Source organism: Mus caroli, unplaced genomic scaffold (assembly GCF_978045245.1).
Source record: "Mus caroli unplaced genomic scaffold, Mus_caroli_1 scaffold_12, whole genome shotgun sequence".
NCBI classification, from domain to species: Eukaryota; Metazoa; Chordata; class Mammalia; order Rodentia; family Muridae; genus Mus; species Mus caroli.
Window position 1 is genome coordinate 31,444,379 of NW_028227267.1, and position 18,400 is coordinate 31,462,778.

Consider the following 18,400-nt stretch of genomic DNA (forward strand, 5'->3'; position numbering starts at 1 on the left):
TATTCTAATCAGATGGAGAAGGAGAACAATAAGTACGGTAACAAAGTGATCTCAGAATGCTTAAGGAATAAATTGTTTTGTCTTACCCATGAATTCAATCCCCAAGTGGTCTGCTACATCCAAGTCAGCATGGAAAAAAAGGAAACAGAAAGAGAACTGGGTTAGAAAAAAATACAAACAAGAATATCAATGCTTGTAAGGCCATCCTTCCAAGGCACAGAGTATGTCTCTATTTTAGTTATGTTAGTTTAATAAATGAAACTTGTAGACAGCCAACATTAATAGCTCTTGGTATTCCACTTAATATTTATTTTCACAAACCTTATAAACCATTATTTGGCCTTTTAGTGGAATAAAAATGCATAAATAGAAAAATATACTAAATAAAGTTTTAAGTGAGGGAGTGATCAAAGATTTTCTAGTACAATATTTTTCATAATCCATGATATTCTTTGTAGATTCTCTATAGATTAAGGCTTTATTCAATATGAATTTATATGTACTTTTGTATTCGTAAAAATGACAAACCCCAACCAGGCTATGAAAGCCTATAATGGTATGTGCTTCACTTCAAGAAATTGATGATTCTTCCTTGGATGAGTTATATGAGCAAATTGTGCATTGGGAAAACCAAACACCATACATAAGTCACAAAATCTTGGTTAGATTGAAGACACAAATCCACCGTACCTGACCCATAAGCCCTGTGACTGCTTGACTAAATAGCTCCAGACAAAAGCAAATGGCAAAGCTATCACCACTTTTCCTGTGTGCCCACAGACACAGACAGTCTTGAACAACTGGTCTGCCCATGGCCAGCAGAGTACCAATCTATGCTTGACTTATTTATTTAAATAGAGTCTTGCTTCTTTCAGTTGTTTAATCCTGTCCTCACTCAAGATGTAAATTCAACATTACCTAATAATGTTTTTGTTTGCACAAGTATTTGTCTGGAGTAAGGGGAAGTGAGGCCAAAAGGTGACTGCTGAAACTGAATTTGTTTCCAAATTAATTACTGGCCTTCTTTTAGGGGTGCCCTGCTTAGAAAAAAAAAAGCATTTTCACTAGAAAACATGCAAAACTACACATAACTATTAGTGCATGTGTTCACACACATACAAGCACACACACATGCATAACCCCCATTCCCACCCTCCCACCCACACACTCAGCAAGAGAGAGAAAACAGTTTTAGCACTTTAGTCATTTTATATACTTAATTCATTTGTCCTAAGTTCATGAAGTTTACTTCCACCTCTACCTCCACATCCACCAACACGACCACCACCACCACCATCACAACCAGTGCTTTTAGGGCTCTTCCATCATACTAGTCAGAAGCTATGTATTTTAATCTCCCTCCCCTCAGCTACAAGCAACCTCATCATTCTGAGTCAGTTTGACTTGCCTACAGTTCACTTGAAGTGACAAAAATTTATGTAAATTATAAAATGTCTACTTTTACTAAGAAAAATGGCAACAGTGTTTCTAGAACACAGATTTATCCCTTTCTCCTCACAGCAATTTTTCACTGATTGCACTGTGTTGATAAATACTTTCTTCAATCCCTGGTGGAAAGACAGTTTCTTGTTCTCAGTGAATTCAATCATCACCAGTAGAAGACCACCTAGTAAAACCTCTGGCCATTTCCTTTTAGTAAGTGCTACATGAAAAAACATGCAATGACAGGAGAATCAAGAGGCAAAGATATTGCTCCTAGGCAGGATGAAAGTTTCTATGCAAAAGAATGAGATTTAGGACCAATGGACAAATCCATGCTCACAATCTTCTGCAGATAAGAAGTCTCTGACTGTGCTCTGGAAAGATGGACAAGATACTGGATATACAGAATTCAAAAGTAAGGTTTGAGTGAGATTAGCAATAATGAATATAATTAAAACCCTGACACAATTCTTCATTTACTTAAGGACAGGAACAAAATAAAATCAAGAGACAGCAATGTTTAGATATCAGGAAGCAGAGACTCTCAAGTGGACCACAGATATTCACAGGCTTAAACCTGAAGTGAGAAGGATCCTAGCCTAAATTTGGTTGAAAAAGAGCTTTCTGATAAAGTCTACATAAATCAATATTAACCCCCAAGGCTGTTTTGCTGGCCTATACTTAACTGGTTGCCAGCCTCCATTCTGCCACACACTATGGTGATCCCCCTATGTCTGTGACAAGGGATATAGACAACTAGGCTTCTTGAGTAGACTGAGCTAGGAAGTAAGCAGTGTGTTGATACATTGACAGTCAGGCTGTACACTTTACAATCACAAGTTCCTGGCCAGCATCATAGACAAATAACACAACTACAAATTATTCAAATACTGAATAATTAAATATAAATAAGAGCGTCGATTAAAAGAAATTCCTGTTAATGTAAATCTTATTGGGCGTTCCAGCAAAGTTCTATGTCTTTGGTTATTGATGGTAAACTGCTTACTAATTTTTATGATAGCCTCTTCATGGAAACTGACAAGACTAAATATACGGAAAAAAAATTAATTCTTATTTAAAAATCTGTAGCTCCTGTTCTTTCACAACCTCCCACCACCCATATCACTATGACATACACCGCTGCATTAAAAATTCTAAACACTGGGATCACTATTTATCAGTTTGAAGATACTGACAGGCTTTGGTTCACACAGAAGAATCAATGAAAATCCATGAAAAGTGCATGACAGAAAAGCAATTAATTTTGATATTTCAGTCATACACAGAACATAAACCATACTATTTCTCAGAAGACTGTGTTGATTATTTCTCAAGGTAAAAAGCCTGCCTGAGGATGTTGAGGCCTGCACAAAACACCAAGAGGAACAGAGTGAGAATTAGTCAATTAATAGTTCACTTATTTATTCCCTCAATCTGCTGAGTACCAAGAACTGTTCAGATCTTAGGATGAACTAAGAGGCACAGGGCTCAAATCAAAGCGATTGGATTTCCCCTGAAGCATACAAGGCAATGTACAATTTACATATTTTTAACATCTCAATCAACTTGTTTTAGAACATTCATCCCCTTATCATTGTGGGAAAGTGATCAACTTTTACCCAGTACTCAATGCTCAGGAGATGATATAATGATGGGATGAGCTTATAAACTGGCAACCATGCCCACTATAAAATATATACACAGAACGATGAAGCAAATTTCCTCAATCATATGGGCTACAAGCAAGTACAACTGCAGTGGAGCTCAGGTAGCCTGACTCTTAGCATTCATTTATCCAATTTATAAATGTCTTTCCTCTAAAGAGCTAACTAACTTTTTGCAATGTCATGAGGAAATGAGATCTTTGGGGATGAATTATTTAATCCACTTAAAAAGAGTAAGTTGTTTTTAAGCTCCCACAAGCACTTGTGAGCACCCTCCAGCACCCCTTACTTACTGCTTTCCCTTTATTTACAGATGGAAGGCCAAAGATGAATTGAGTGATGGGGTATAAAGAAAAACAACTGTTTCTTGTCACCAAGGAGTCAAACTAGGACTGTTAATATTTCCTCCTTAGTTACCAGAAAAAACAAAATCTGTAAGATGAAGTTGATTTGGTTATTTTTATAGATAGCAGATGCTAACAAACTTGTGTTTGAAAATCTGCCAAATATTAAACTAAATAAATTTAAACTTGGAGTAATATTTAGCAGATGTCAGCAACTCTTCCCATAGAACTAAACGATTTCAGTGGCTTTAGGAACAAATAAGTGTTAGGAAGTCATTCTGTCAGGTCAGATGTACTGGACAACTTGTCAAATTCAACCCTCTATTTTCACTAAAGTTATTTATCTTATATATATATAAAGTTATATATTTTATATTTTGTATGTAACACAGTGTATTTATTAAAAGGCACTAAGGTAATAACACAGAAAATTCAAAATATTCACTGCATTCCTTTCTTTACATATTACCAGTTTTATCTGGGACAAATACTGAAAATACAAGGCACTACTAATAACAACACTCATTGTGAGGCAGAGATATGAATTTATTCCCAATTTAATTGAAATTCAAGGTCAAGATCCTTGAAACCACTTTAAATACTACTGAGCAGGGATAGCAGGATGCTTCAGCAGGTGTCTTAGTTTCCTTTCATAGCACTATACATGATAGAAATACCATGACAAGATCAACTGAAGAGAGAAAGGGTTTACTCAGCACACACTTCCATGCTACAGTTCATCATGATCAGACTGTTTGGCATCATCCACCTTGAAAGAACTGATCACAGTCATCCACAGTCAAGAACAAAGAGAATGGATTAGTGATTAGCTCCTTTTCTCCCCACATATAATTCAGTATTGCCAGGGAGTGGTACCAACCACTGTGAACTGCCTTCAATTTATACATCATCCTCCCCTAAGACAGGGCAACAGGCCAACTCAATCCAACAATTCCCCTTAACACCCCCTTCCATGGTAATTATAGATGGTGTCAAATTGAAAAAAAATAAAAACCAACAACTAGCAATCAAAGTGAGTAAAGATGCTTTCTGTCAAACCTAAAGGCTTGGCTTTGATCTACAGAAACAACATGGAAGAAGAATGAACATACTCCTGCAAGTTTTTCTCTGATCTCAACATGTACCTACATACATACACCTATGTAAACACACGTACATACAGTAAATAAGTGTAAAAACAAAAAAACTCCCTTGAACAATCAAAACCTATTGTGATAAGCTGATATATCCAGCACAGGTGCCTAAACTAACATGCTGAACAAAGGAAACACAGTTCTTGACTTAGTTCCAATCACCAGATAAATGGGACACTGTGTTGCCTAACCTAGGATAAGGAATTCTGTGTGGTGTAACACAGTGACACAGCAACAGTAACTCTGTCAGCCTCAGTGCTGAACTAGAAAGATTAAATGAAGGTGCCATTATCACAGAGTATCTCTGCAGGTGCTCATTTAGACTTTTGATCCATGGAAAGCAGAGAACTTTACACAAAAATAGTGATCTGTGGTTTATATAGTTAAAACACTGGGGGCCAGTAAGATGGCTCAGCTGGTAAGCAGCACTTGTCAGCAAGCCTAATCACCTTAATTTGATCCCTAGAACACACAGGGCAGAAGGGGAGAATCCACTGCTTAAGCAGTTCTATGACTTCCCTGTGCACACGGTGATGAACAAAGGTTTGCACATGAGCATGACCATCATTAGAGTTTTTCAAGTGAAACCAGAGATGTGAAATATCAAATCAGTACTTTTCTCCCATATAGGTTTCCCTCTTTTCTTCCTAGGAACACATACATGAACACACACACACACACACACACACACACACACACAGAGAGACAGAGAGACAGAGAGACAGAGAGAGAGACAGAGACAGAGACAGAGACAGAGAGAGAGAGACAGAGAAAGAGAGAGAGAGAGAGAGAGAGAGAGAGAGTGAGAGAGAACAAATGTTAAAATGTGAAAACAGGTTTTAAAAAAGAAAATTGCAAAGTGGGCTCAAAGTTCCGTTGCTGCCCCACAGCAGCAACCCTAAAAGCCGCTTAGATGAGTGTGGTAGACATTGTCCCTGTGAGTGCTCTGTAGGCAGCAGTTTCCATTTTGCCAAGAAGGACTGTGTTTTCTGGGAGTGCCTATAGTTCTAGTGACCTCTTTTAGCTACTATAGGAAAACCTTGCCATGCTAGCATGGAGCAAGCCATCCAATCACTTACAAAGCATGCCCATTTCAAAGTGTTGCTTTTCATAATGCAACTGTAGTCTATCACTCCATATGTTCCACTTCTAGATCTGTGTCAAAGAACATGTCCCTGCTGTAGTGTTTTGAATATGCTTGGCTCAGGGAGTGGCACAGTTATGTGGTGTGACCTCAATGGAGGAAGCAGTCACTGTGGTTGTGAGCTTTGAGAGAGCTTCCTCCTAGCTGACTGAGGATACCAGTTTTCTCCTGTTTTCCATCAGAACAAGACATAAAACTCTCAACTCCTCCAATGCTATGCCTGTCTGGATGCTACCCCGCTTCCTGCTTTGATGGGAATGGGCTGAACCTCTGATCCTATAAGCCTGCCCCAATTAAATGATGTCGTTTGTAAGAGTTGCCTTTGCTTTGGTCATGGTGTCTCTTCACAGCAATGGAAATGCTAAGTCACCTGGTGACACTCCACGAAGAAAGAGTCCATTGTAACATAAAAGACAAAATGACATTTGTGAAGGTTATAAGTGAAATCCTGAGTATTTGCTAACCCTCCGTGTCTTGTTTCCTCAGTCTCCAGGAGATCCTAATATCAGTTAGGATGCTCTGGTTTCTTATGATGCAATAGTAGCTCATGTATTCTCCTTGCTCCCAGATGAGATTATAGGCCAGGTGAAAGATGTCATTTGCTAAAGCAGTGTCAGAATTGTCCCTGTTTCATACAGCAAGGTAGGCATACTAGAAAAGAAGGAGTTGGCATCAGGGGATTCTGATTAAGGAAGAAAGCAGGGGGCAGAGAGTTCAAGCAACACATCTCCAGCTGCTTCAGTCTGGAAAGTAATATGTGAAATTTGCTGATTACACACATCATTCATAAAGTCAAGGGGTCACAACACAGGTGAACTGTGAACTGTGTTTGCCAAAGGCTGCCAGAGCATAGAGCTATGTCATTAGGGGAAAGTGACTCTAAGTAGTCATTGAGAGAAAGTGGTAGCAGGGGTCAGAGTGACAAGCAAACCTGACTCCCTTGTCAGGTCCTATAGCATCAGGGGTTAGTGGTGGTGGTGGTGGACAAGGACAAACAGGAATCTGTCAAAGGGAGGAATATAACCCTGCAACAGGGAAATCAAGGGAGTCTTTGCCTAGGACCTCTGTTCAGCCCTGTCACCTGGCCCTAAAAGAAAAGGCAGATTATCACATTGTTCCATTCTAACTATTTAGTGGAAGCTTTAGAATGTTAATGCAGGTCAGATTGCAATCTAAAGCCTTCCTTTGTTACCTCAGCAAACATACAGTTTTAATTTTCATCAGTCACTTTTGAGTAGAATTTACACATGATCATAAATAATTGCAAATAAATATAAAATAATATTGGTGAAACAAATAGAAACCATGACTACTGACCATTGCTAAGTTTTATTCTATCTTTTCTAGTTCCTCTTTTACATTTGCAAAATAAGCAAAGTGTCAAGTATAGACATCACCCTGTATCATAAGCCTAGAAGACTATCTGTGGTTGTATCAGCTCAGGAAGCACAGCTGTCTCTCACCTCCACTACCCTGGGACCAACGGCATTTTCCACTGTTGAGAAGAGGCCATGACACCATTACTGTAGCCAGCATCCCCACAGACAGGCCATCAATCACCAAGAAAGCAAAGGCACTCTCCGGAAAAGCACAGTGCCCCATTTCCCTTTCTTGGGGCCTCATTACAAAGTGTGACCTCTTTATTTTCCTTTAAAAAAAACTCTATTGTTGATTCCCATTGAACATAGACATCTCTGTTTCACAGTCTTATAAGCAAAATAAGACTATTCATTTGTGCTAATGGAGAAGCAGCTGGACTGAAGATCAGGCCACATATTCATGCAGCTCATACTCAAGAGAAGCATTCAGCTTCACAGAATACAATTACAAAACAGGGCTTCAAGTGCTAGTGAGGTCCTCAGTGGGTAAAGATACTTGCCATCAGACCTGATCTGAATTCAATCCCTGGATAGAAGGAGAAAACCAACTGCCATAGATTGTATATGTAGGTGAGCACAAGCAGACATGTAGATACACAGACATACTCTCTCTCTCTCTCTCTCTCTCTCTCTCTCTCTCTCTCTCCATATATATATATATATATATATATATATATATATATATATATATATATATATATATATATAAACATATATAGTTTAGTTCCCAGTAAGAAAGCCAAAGGAAAGATTCAAAGATTAACCTTGACTAAGCTGTTTGTATGGTTTTCATGGGACAGGATTTTATAGCATTGGGTATAACCATAACCAAATTCCCAGTTTCCCTCTAATGAGACAGGATGATACTATGATAGGCTTCAAATTGGCAGTTCAGGAGATTAGGCCTAAAAACCAGGCTTTAAGCAACTAGTTAGAAACTGCCCCACCACCTGGCCTGAAGCAAGGACAATGGGTTAGCAACACTTTCCAGCCCTCACACCCTGAAAAATAGTTCTGGAATGCCCTTAAGAGATAGAGCCTCCTAACCAGGTATGGTGGCACACACCTTTGATCCCAGCACTTGGGATGCAGAGGCAGGCAGATTTCTGAGTTCAAGGCCAGCCTAGTCTACAGAGTGAGTTCCAGGACAGCCAGGGTCCCACAGAGAAACCCTGTCTCAAAAAAAAAAAAAGCAAAAACAAACAAACAAACAACGCCCCACAGAGAGAGAGAGAGAGAGAGAGAGAGAGAGAGCCTCCTACCCAGGAATTCCTCAACAACAGATTTAATCCCCATGCCCCATAATGGTTTTGGAATGTCCCTAAGAGAAAGATCAAGATAAGGTCATTTACCCCTAGAATTCCCCTAATGCACTTTAAATCTAGCCTGTGAGCTCACTTGGGTGTCTTTTTTTTTTAATTAGATATTTTCCTCATTTACGTTTTCAATGCTATCCCAAAAGTCCCCTATAGCTCTTTGTGTATTTTCTCTAGCTCCTCCATTGGGGGCCCTGTGATCCATCCAATAGCTGACTGTGAGCATCCACTTCTGTGTTTGCTAGGCCCCGGCATAGTCTCACAAGAGACAGCTATATCTGGGTCCTTTCAGCAAAATCTTGCTAGTGTATGCAATGGTGTCAGCGTTTGGAAGCTGATTATGGGATGGATCCCTGCATATGGCAATCACAAGATGGTCCATCCTTTTGTCACAGCTCCAAACTTTGTCTCTGTAACTCCTTCCATGGGTGCCTTGTTCCCATTTCTAAGAAGGGGCAAAGTGTCCACAGTTTGGTCTTCGTTCTTGAATTTCATGCTTTTAGCAAATTGTATCTTATATCTTGGGTATCCTAAGTTTCTGGGCTAATATCCACTTATCAGTGAGTACATATTGTGCGAGTTCCTTTGTGATTGGGTTACCTCACTCAGGATGATGCCCTCCAGGTCCATCCATTTACCTAGTGCAAGGCAAAAGACACCGTCAATAAGACAAAAAGGCCACCAACAGATTGGGAAAGGATCTTTACCTATCCCAAATTGGATAGGGGACTAATATCCAATATATATATAAAGCACTCAAGAAGGTGGACTCCAGAAAGTCAAATAACCCCATTAAAAAATGGGATACAGAGCTGAACAAAGAATTCTCACCTGAGGAATACCGAATGGCTGAGAAGCACCTGAAAAAAATGTTCAACATCCTTAATCATCTGGGAAATACAAATCAAAACAACCCTGAGATTCCACTTCACTCCATTCAGAATGGCTAAGATCAAAAATTCAGGTGACAGCACATGCTGGCGAGGATGTGGAGAAAGAGGAACACTCCTCCATTGTTGGTGGGATTGCAAGCTTGTACAACCACTCTGGAAATCAGTCTGGCGGTTCCTCAGAAAATTGGACATAGTATTACCGTAGGATCCCGCAATACCTCTCCTGGGCATATATCCAGAAGATGTCCCAACCGGTAAGAAGGACACATGCTCCACTATGTTCATAGCAGCCTTATTTATAATAGCCAGAAGCTGGAAAGAACCCAGATGCCCCTCAACAGAGGAATGGATACAGAAAATGTGGTACATTTACACAATGGAGTACTACTCAGCTATTAAAAAAACTGAATTTATGAAATTCCTAGCCAAATGGATGGGTGTCTCTTTATCTTGGTAATAGGAGATGCCAGCATCCTGGATTTCTCCAGAATAAAACACTCTTTGTGTTTACATACAATTTGAGTCTGGCTATCATTCTTTGGAGAATCATGGACCTTTATATCTCTAATTGAAGATGTTAGTAAAACTTTCCGCTGTATATAAGAACATTGCACTGAAAATTAATACTCCTTTCCTTTTGCCTATTACCTATGATGATATTTTGTGCTCATGTGACACAATCAGCTAGCTTCTTGGCATGTTTTGTCAACTTTCTCCCCTCTCTATGGCAACTTCTACATATGCCATTACTCACTATTTCAAATTAAGAATTAGAAATTTGACCACTGAGCCTTATTTAACAGCTGAAGCAATTAAGTTTCTGTGAAAATTTAAAGGTCACATTTGTACATTCCTGGGTTCTCTGGGTTGAAAAGTCTCATAAATCTCAAGACTGAAGAATTCTTATGTCTTTCTCCTTTATTATTTGAAAAATTGATGAATCTAAACAATGTATCTTGATCATATTCACCCCTCAGTACTCCCATTCCCTTCTCCCAGATGCCCTATTGCATCTCTTGCCCCACCTCATGTCTTAATGTTATAATTGCTTGTTTATTTTAACCACCAAGTGCAATGAGTGATGCTCATGTTTATACACACGTAGGGTCATACACTGGGTCATTGATAACTTTTCAGTGTCCATATTCCTAGAAAAAATATCCTTCTTTCTGAACTGCCAAAAGCTCTTCAACTAGGGGTAGATTCTTGGGAAACCCTCCTTTTCCATGATTGAACTGTTAACTGGTTTTGTCTTGAGGATAAAGTAGTAAGGAGGAAAAGGAAGTGTGGGCTTAACCAACACTCAGGACTTAGGAAGAAGCGTAATGAAAGCCTATTAGTCTGTAATCTCACTGGCATGTCTTTTGAATAATGCTTATCACTTCAGCCTATCATTGAATGGATATTTCATCAGAAAAATTTGTATGTTTATGAGTAAACTTTTGCATGTTGCCTTTAAGAATTTATCATTCAATAATGTAAACGTAAGCAAGACTTGCAATATGTCTTGTTTTGTTCTGAGTACTAAAATTTCATCATTTTATGTTACTGAAGATACTCAGAAGATGTTATAGACATTGATAGATGCAAATATTTTATATCGATTATTTTCTCATCATTGAAAAAATTCCTGACAGAAACAATGAATGGAGGGTAATTGGTTTTGCCTTATGGTGATTCAGATCATAATGGATGGTATAATAAATGATATCTGTTAATATCATCATGGCATGAAGCACACAGAGGTATCTAATGTTTAAAACTATTAGCAAAGAAATGAGATCCTTGCTTTTATGAAATCCAAACTTATAGTTCTTGGGTCTTTGGAAGTGTTTTGTGGGAAGAATTTAGGAAACTTTGTAGACATGGATGAGAGGAAACAGAAGGTTGTGAAAGGGGCTTAATGTGTAATGCCAGTGGGAGTCCAAGTGCTGAAAGCAATATGAACAGTCACAGCTGCACTCAGGAAGTCTCCAAGGGTGACCAGAGCTCTGCTGGTGACTGGACAAGAGGCAAGTTGTGTTATATTTTAGAAGGAAATCCATACACACATTGTGTTCTGAAATTTGACAGAAGCTTGGGTTTATTTGAAAAGCACATGAATTAGTATGAGACTAACTGGGGGAACGTTCTCTTTGGATAAGATTCAGGGAAAGGGGGCACCTGCACAAGATTTTTGAGGGATTTGGGGTAAAGGCCATGAGCATGTACATGTGTCGGAAGTGGGTTAAGTTGTTGCATTGTGTTATAGCAGGACAGGATACCACACTCTACTTAGGTTGTTCTTGGCAAATCTCCTATCTCAGTGTGGGACTGTGATAGGCATCCTATTTTGGTTGAATGGGGCTTGCTCCAGTGACCCAGTAGAGAACTCTATAAGGGATGAAAAAGCGTGCCACATTCCCAGAGCTAGGTGCCTGACACCACAGCGACCCCAACTCCATAATTCTGTGACTATCAGTCATGCAGACAATGTCCCAAGCTTCTGGCATTCTGGCTAGAGTCCACTCCCACAGTTACCTGACTATAGCTTGGTATGCTCCTACCCACAGTTACCTGGTAACAGAAAGATAGCCCAGCCCTCTATAAGAGGGGCTGTTTGGACCCCTCCTCATGCTTTTTAAGCTTTTACCTTTCTTACTCTTCTCTCTCTCTCTCTCTCTCTCTCTCTCTCTCTCTCTCTCTCTCTCTCTCTCTCTCTCTCTCTCTCTCTCTTTCCCCTCCCCCTCTCCACATGGTCATGGCCTGTAACCATCAGGGAATTTTATTGGACAAGTTAAAGCCACCTTCCGAATTTTTTTTTAATTTAGATTAATTTCATATTTAGTTCCCAGACACTAGCTTTTGAAGAGCAAGCTCCTGCATTAGTGATAACTGGTAGACAATTTGTTTTCTAAAAATATAAACTTGTTGTGTATAGACCATTGGCAACCTTATATTTTAAATAGTTCTTTCAATTCAGAGGCAGCTACTTGGCTATCTATGTAAAGTTAGTTGATAGAAAACCATGGCCAAGGAGAACATTACCCCTATACAACCTTCAGAGCATACTATATATATATATATATATATATATATATATATATATATTTACAGGCTCTGCACACACCTGGCATACACTCTTATTCTGGCTTTCATTAACATTCTAACGAACTCCCAGTCACCCCATAACAAACTACTCCCATATTTCATGGACCAAACTCTCTATTAGCTATTTTTGATTTCCTGAATGACTGCTTGCTGTTATATAATTGAACAAATTAAAATTAAATTCCCAGCAAGTAAAACTTTACACCTTGAATTGTAACTTATGAGAATATCTCTATACCATAATTAGTTAATTGACCCACTCGAGTAAGATTAATTGATTAAGTAATTGTTGGATTGATTCTTTTCTAATTCTACCATTTTTTTTCTTATTGTTGATGGACTATAGTGATATTTTCTTAAACTGACTTATGTATAAGTTATACTGTCAAGTGCATGATATGGTCTTCACTTAAAACATAACTATAATTTTCCAGATTTTCTTCGCACTTTTGGGTTTTCAGCTCCTCCTTCTCCTTCCCTCCTTTTTTATGTTGTGTGTGTATGTGTGTGTGTTTGGAGTTATGGAACTTATTTTTCATTGCATTGTCTATCACCTCAGACATGTGTGAAGAAAAGCCAAGCCCTGTTTTATGTCTTATTCTAGTATCTCAGTCAAGGACCTCAATAAAGACACCAAATGATATAAAATGTCCATATTTTGCTGTTCTCAGGAAAAGGATTTTAAATGCAGTGTCAGTAGAATTACAGAGAAAATCAGCCACAGGGATCTCATTCCCAAACATCCAAGGCCGGGACCTGCCTCGCCAGCCTCTCCACAGCCACACAGAGCAGGGCCTGCCTCGCCAGCCTCTCCACAGCCACACAGAGCAGGGCCTGCCTCACCAGCCTCTCCACACCCCCACCCACACCCACACAGAGCAGGGCCTGCCTTGCCAGCCTCTCCACAGCCACACAGAGCAGTGCCTGCCTCGCCAGCCTCTCCACAGCCACACAGAGCAGGGCCTGCCTCACCAGCCTCTCCACACCCCCACCCACACCCACACAGAGCAGGGCCTGCCTTGCCAGCCTCTCCACAGCCACACAGAGCAGTGCCTGCCTCACCAGCCTCTCCACAGCCACACAGAGCAGGGCCTAAGGGATGAGGGAAGCTGTTTGCTTTACCTTCCTGTGGCTGTGACAAACTCTGACACGAGCAACTTTAGAGAGAACACCTCAATTTGGCTTAGAGTTCATGGATTAGAGTCTACCCGAATCGGGAAGGTGCAGTAGTAGTAGCAGTAGTAGTAATAGGTGAGACAGCCTCAGGAGCAGGGAGCTCTCTGTTTACACTGCATGGGCATTCAGATGCTGAGAGTGAATGGGTAGTGAGGCTAGCCTAACCCTATCCTCAGTGACCTCCTTCCTCCAATGAATCTCAACCTTAAAGACTGTACAGTCAAGCACATGATTGCATAAGGAACATTTCATATTAAAACAATATGAGCCACTTCTAAAGACTAAACCTTATCTAGAAGAACCGCTCCCTCCCCTGCCTGGCCCAGAAAGGAGGATGAAAAGATTGTAGGAGCCTGAGGGTTTGAGAACATCAGGAGATCTCAGCACACAGAATCAAGTAAGTACAACTCATAGGGGCACATGGAGACTGAAATGTCAAACACAGACCAAGTATGGGTCTGAGCTAGGTCCTTATGGTTATTAACATGGTGTTCCTTTGGGACTACCAACAATGGGTGTAGGGGGTTCTCTGACTCTTCTTGCTCAGGCTTCAAATTCTTTCCCTCCTACTGGGATGCCTTGTGCAGTCTTGATATGAGGGATTGTGACTAGTCTTATTCAGTGACTATCCCCGGGAGGCCTGCTCTTTGTTGTTTTTTGTTTTGTTTGTCTGTTGTTCTTTGATTTTTTTGTTTTCTTTTTGCATTTGCTTTGCTTTATTTTTTTTGTTGTTGTTGGTGGTGGTGGTGGTTTGTTTGTTTGTTTGTTTGTTTGTTTGTTTGTTTGTTTGAAGGGAAATGGAGTATGAATGAATCTGTTGGGGACAGAAGGTTCAGAGAAGGACTTGGAAGAATGGAGGGAAGAAAACCTGTGATAGGAATGTAATGTATTAAAACAACAACAAAATCCTAATAGCAGTTTCTGGATACAATACCCTCTCTGAGGGTTACAGATCTTTGAATTAGCAGCTTTCCATTCTTATCTTTTACACAGTGTCCCAGGAGTTGTTCTGTTCACATCATTGTTTGTAGTCTTTCTTATGGGAATCTGAAATCTTTCATATTTCTGGCCATCTGACCCACTTCTAAAGACTAAACCTTATCTAGAAGATAGGAACTTTATAAGGCACCGTGTGTGTGTGTGTGTGTGTGTGTGTGTGTGTGTTTATGTGTGTGTATGTGTGTGTGCATTCTAAACACATGTGGATGAATATCTAGTACCTATGTCAATCATTTTTGAAAGGCACGTATTTAGGTTCTCTACTGTTTGGCAATGAGGTTTTACAGAAGTGCACAACATCAAGCAACTGGGAAGAAACTACAGGAACCTTATGTTTTTTTGGTGATTGTTTTGTTGCTTCCTTCTGACAAGGTAACACATTCCAACACTGGCAAAACCAGGCTAATTTAATATTTAATGTTATCTTTTATTGTAAAAATCACTGGTGTGGGAATTGTTTCAAACTTTATGATTCTTACATTGCATATTTCTATTACAAGGTTTAAAAAGTCACATTAATTTATACTTATAAGCTCCTGAACACCTGGGAATACTTGATAATGAGCACAACAGAGGACATGCTTGGCCACTAATGGATTAATTTATTACTTCTGCAGACTTAAAATGTAGCAATACGATGGAACTTTTTTCCCTAAATGCATAATCAGTTGAGAATGTTATTTGTCTCATTTAAATGCAAAGAACAATCTGTCTTTTCTTCCTGCTTCTTAAATCCATTAAGCAGTTAATAACACAAGGACTAATGTGAGCATCCTTTCTTTAATAGAAAAAAAGGGAAATTAAGCCAGAAAATCCTTCTCCCAATAATGGATACCTCAAAGCAGTTGGATTATGCTTAGCAATATGGAAAAATCAAGTGAGGTTCCTTTATTAAAATAATAGAGGAAAGAATTATCTAATAATTATTTGGGGACTCAGTTGAATCCAAATTTTTTGAGTATCAACCCCTTTCATTAACATCCTTTATATATTTGAACTGTTTATGTATTTTCTAGAGGCATGAATAGAAATGGTCACTCTGTTGATCATGCTCTTAGTGGGTTAACCCTTAATATCAGTTTGCAGATGTTATAACTTAATTATTCGTGAGCTTATAGCCACTTTTACTATGATACCATCACTCAGACAATAGCAAAGCAAAACCTGGCATCTACATTTAAGACATGGAGAATCCAAACAACCTCTATTTACTTCTCATAGGATCTGTACTCACTTCCCAGTGCTGGGTCAAAAAAATAATGAGTAACAATTTAGTGAAGGAAGGATTTATTTTGGCTCACAGTATAAGAAGGCATGCAGTCCACCAAGTCCCTGAAGCACAGAAGCATGAACATGATGTGGGCCCTCACATTCTCTGTGGAGTCAGGTGCAAAAACAATGCCAGCACTCACTCCTTTGACAGATAACTTTTCCATTTTTATTTAATCCAGGACCACATTAATGTGATGGTGGCTATCCACATTTAAGGAAGCTATTCCCTTCTAGGTAAACCTCTTGAACATCCCTTCAGAAATAAAGAGTTAATATCTCCTAGGTGACTCCAAACCTAGTCAAGTTTACAAGGATGGTTACCAATTTTAGCATCCTTTGTAAGACTCCTATTAATGTAGAGTCTAAACTTCACAGAGATGATATAATTGGCTGAAAATTAAAAGTATCTTCCTTCATTAAGTTATACAATTGTCATCTATAGAAAATATGTGCTTGTCTGCATCTGCAGATCACATAAGAGCACTCCAGTCCAATCAGATCAAATTGTCAAGTCTTGCACATTTCAAGTTTACAACCCTTCCTTGCCTATCACAGTCTGGTGTACCTTACCAATTGTTATGCTCCTTTTAAGAAAACAGACCACCAAAGCAGCACCTGTACTGTGATTGAACTACAAATGCTTTTATGGACTGTCCTATGTTTATGTGTCTTACATTTTGTTCTGATTATTGTGGTTGTTTCATCATTGTCTTATCATCCCCTGATGACTGAAAGCAATTTGATAAAATAAGCATGCTTGATTTCTATTTATATAACAGATTCTAAGTTAATTCCTGGAACAGATAAAAGATCTGAATAAATAAAATCTGCAAAGGCACATGGACGAAAAGTTTTGCTCAATGTGATCTTTGTTGCTGGTAGTTTGTCCTATCTTACATATAGCCTCTCTCTAGTTATTTTAGGAGAAAGAGAGTGTGAGTTACCAAATCTTTTTTTGTTGAGTATATTTGAGTGAGTGAGGTTACATGCATTCCATGTAGCATTTATGAAGGTCAGAGGGTAACCTAAGATGTGTGTAGTTGTTGTCTATCTTCTTTAGGACAGGGTCTCTTTTGTTGTTTTCAGCTGTGCCCATGAAACTACATAACCAGAAGGCTTCTTAGGTTTCTCCTGTCTCTACCTAATTCCCATAATCCCCATAGGAGCACTAGAATTACAGATGCACCCTACCATGCCCTCCCTTTACATGGTTTCTGGGGTTCAAAGACATGTTGTACTTCATGATTATGCAATAAGTGCTTTAACACATTGAGCTACCACTCTGGCCCTGAGCTTTAAAATCCTTGGCCCAGAATAAATAAAGGTATGAATGAAAAATTTGTCACAAAGAGCCATACTCCAACTACTGCCTTCGATGTTACATTTTTCTCTACCTGGAGGTAGAAAGTTGAAGACTGCCAGAACCCCGGAAAAGAAACCTTCAGAAATAAATGCTGATGCTTCAGAATCAGGCTCTTCTTTTCTAACTTCCAGCTTCAATCCAAGGAGACAAAACTGGATTAGCAGACAAGTTTTTCCAAGCAGGACTGCACTGAGTTTTAGGAAAACCCCAGACTATTCTATGGCTTTTTTTTGTTGGTGCTCATTCACAGTAGCTGATAATCTGTCCCCAAATGACCAGAGGAAAGGATTTTAGGTGCACCAATATATGAAGCAGATATAAAATCCACATTGTTTCACTTACCATATCAACAGGGTAGCAGACGATAAAGACTATAGAAGGTGATGACCTTGGTGAATTGATAAAGAATTTAATTATCTGGATAGAGACCCTTAAGACAATAGCACATAGAATCTACCAAACCTCCAACTTTAGCCTTCCCCAACCTACCCCAATACTTAGATCCTGGGTAAGCCATGACTGTTCTTCAAATACAGTTCAAACTACAGTCGAGTAGTGTTAAATGACCCACCTACAATTATAATTTTAAAATAATAAAAATAACAATAATGTATCTGAGAGAGGCCTATATTTTATTTACTATACATGCCTTATCTCAGTTGAAACCTGCAGCAACATAATGAAGTAGAATCTTTTGTATTCCCATTTTAGAGCTGTACCTGATAAGGGGCACACAGGCAGCAATTGCTTAGTTTCTTCAACATGTAACTGATAGTAGCAGGATTTGAATTCAAGTAAGAGCTTTCAAGTATTACTCTTTGAGCCCATTTCACAAATGACCTTTTCTATCAATGCCATTTTAAACTTTGTAAATTGAAATTTGTTTGTGCCACAAAAGAAGATAATTCTGAAATCTATTTCAAAATAAGATACAATTTTTTTTTTGCACTCAACGATACTTCTTGTTTATGTAGACTTCCTTTTTCAAAACATTTTGTATCTTGCTCTTGGCAAACAGGGATGTTAAATAACATAATGTGTACAGAAACTAAATAACTATTTAAATAGCAAATAAATCTTCAGCAAGATTTATGAAGTTTCTTGCTGTTAGATTCTTACTCTTGGATCTTTATGTGAAGTCTTGGTAATACTGGACCAAACAA

At 38.9% G+C, this 18,400-nt stretch overlaps 1 protein-coding gene across 6 annotated transcripts in view; it reads right to left on the bottom strand.

The window, feature by feature from the left end:
* Nrg3 (neuregulin 3) overlaps nt 1-18,400 on the bottom strand; it is a 1,083,337-nt gene that overhangs the window by 130,248 nt on the left and 934,689 nt on the right. For 3 of the 6 annotated variants that reach the window (XM_021181241.3, XM_029468886.2, XM_029468883.2), the window contains exon 4: nt 87-110. In XM_021181241.3, the coding sequence (XP_021036900.1) occupies nt 87-110 (24 nt within the window). Of the gene's footprint in view, nt 1-86; nt 114-18,400 lie in introns of all 6 variants that reach the window. The other 3 variants (XM_085828553.1, XM_085828554.1, XM_085828552.1) reach the window with 1 other exon arrangement.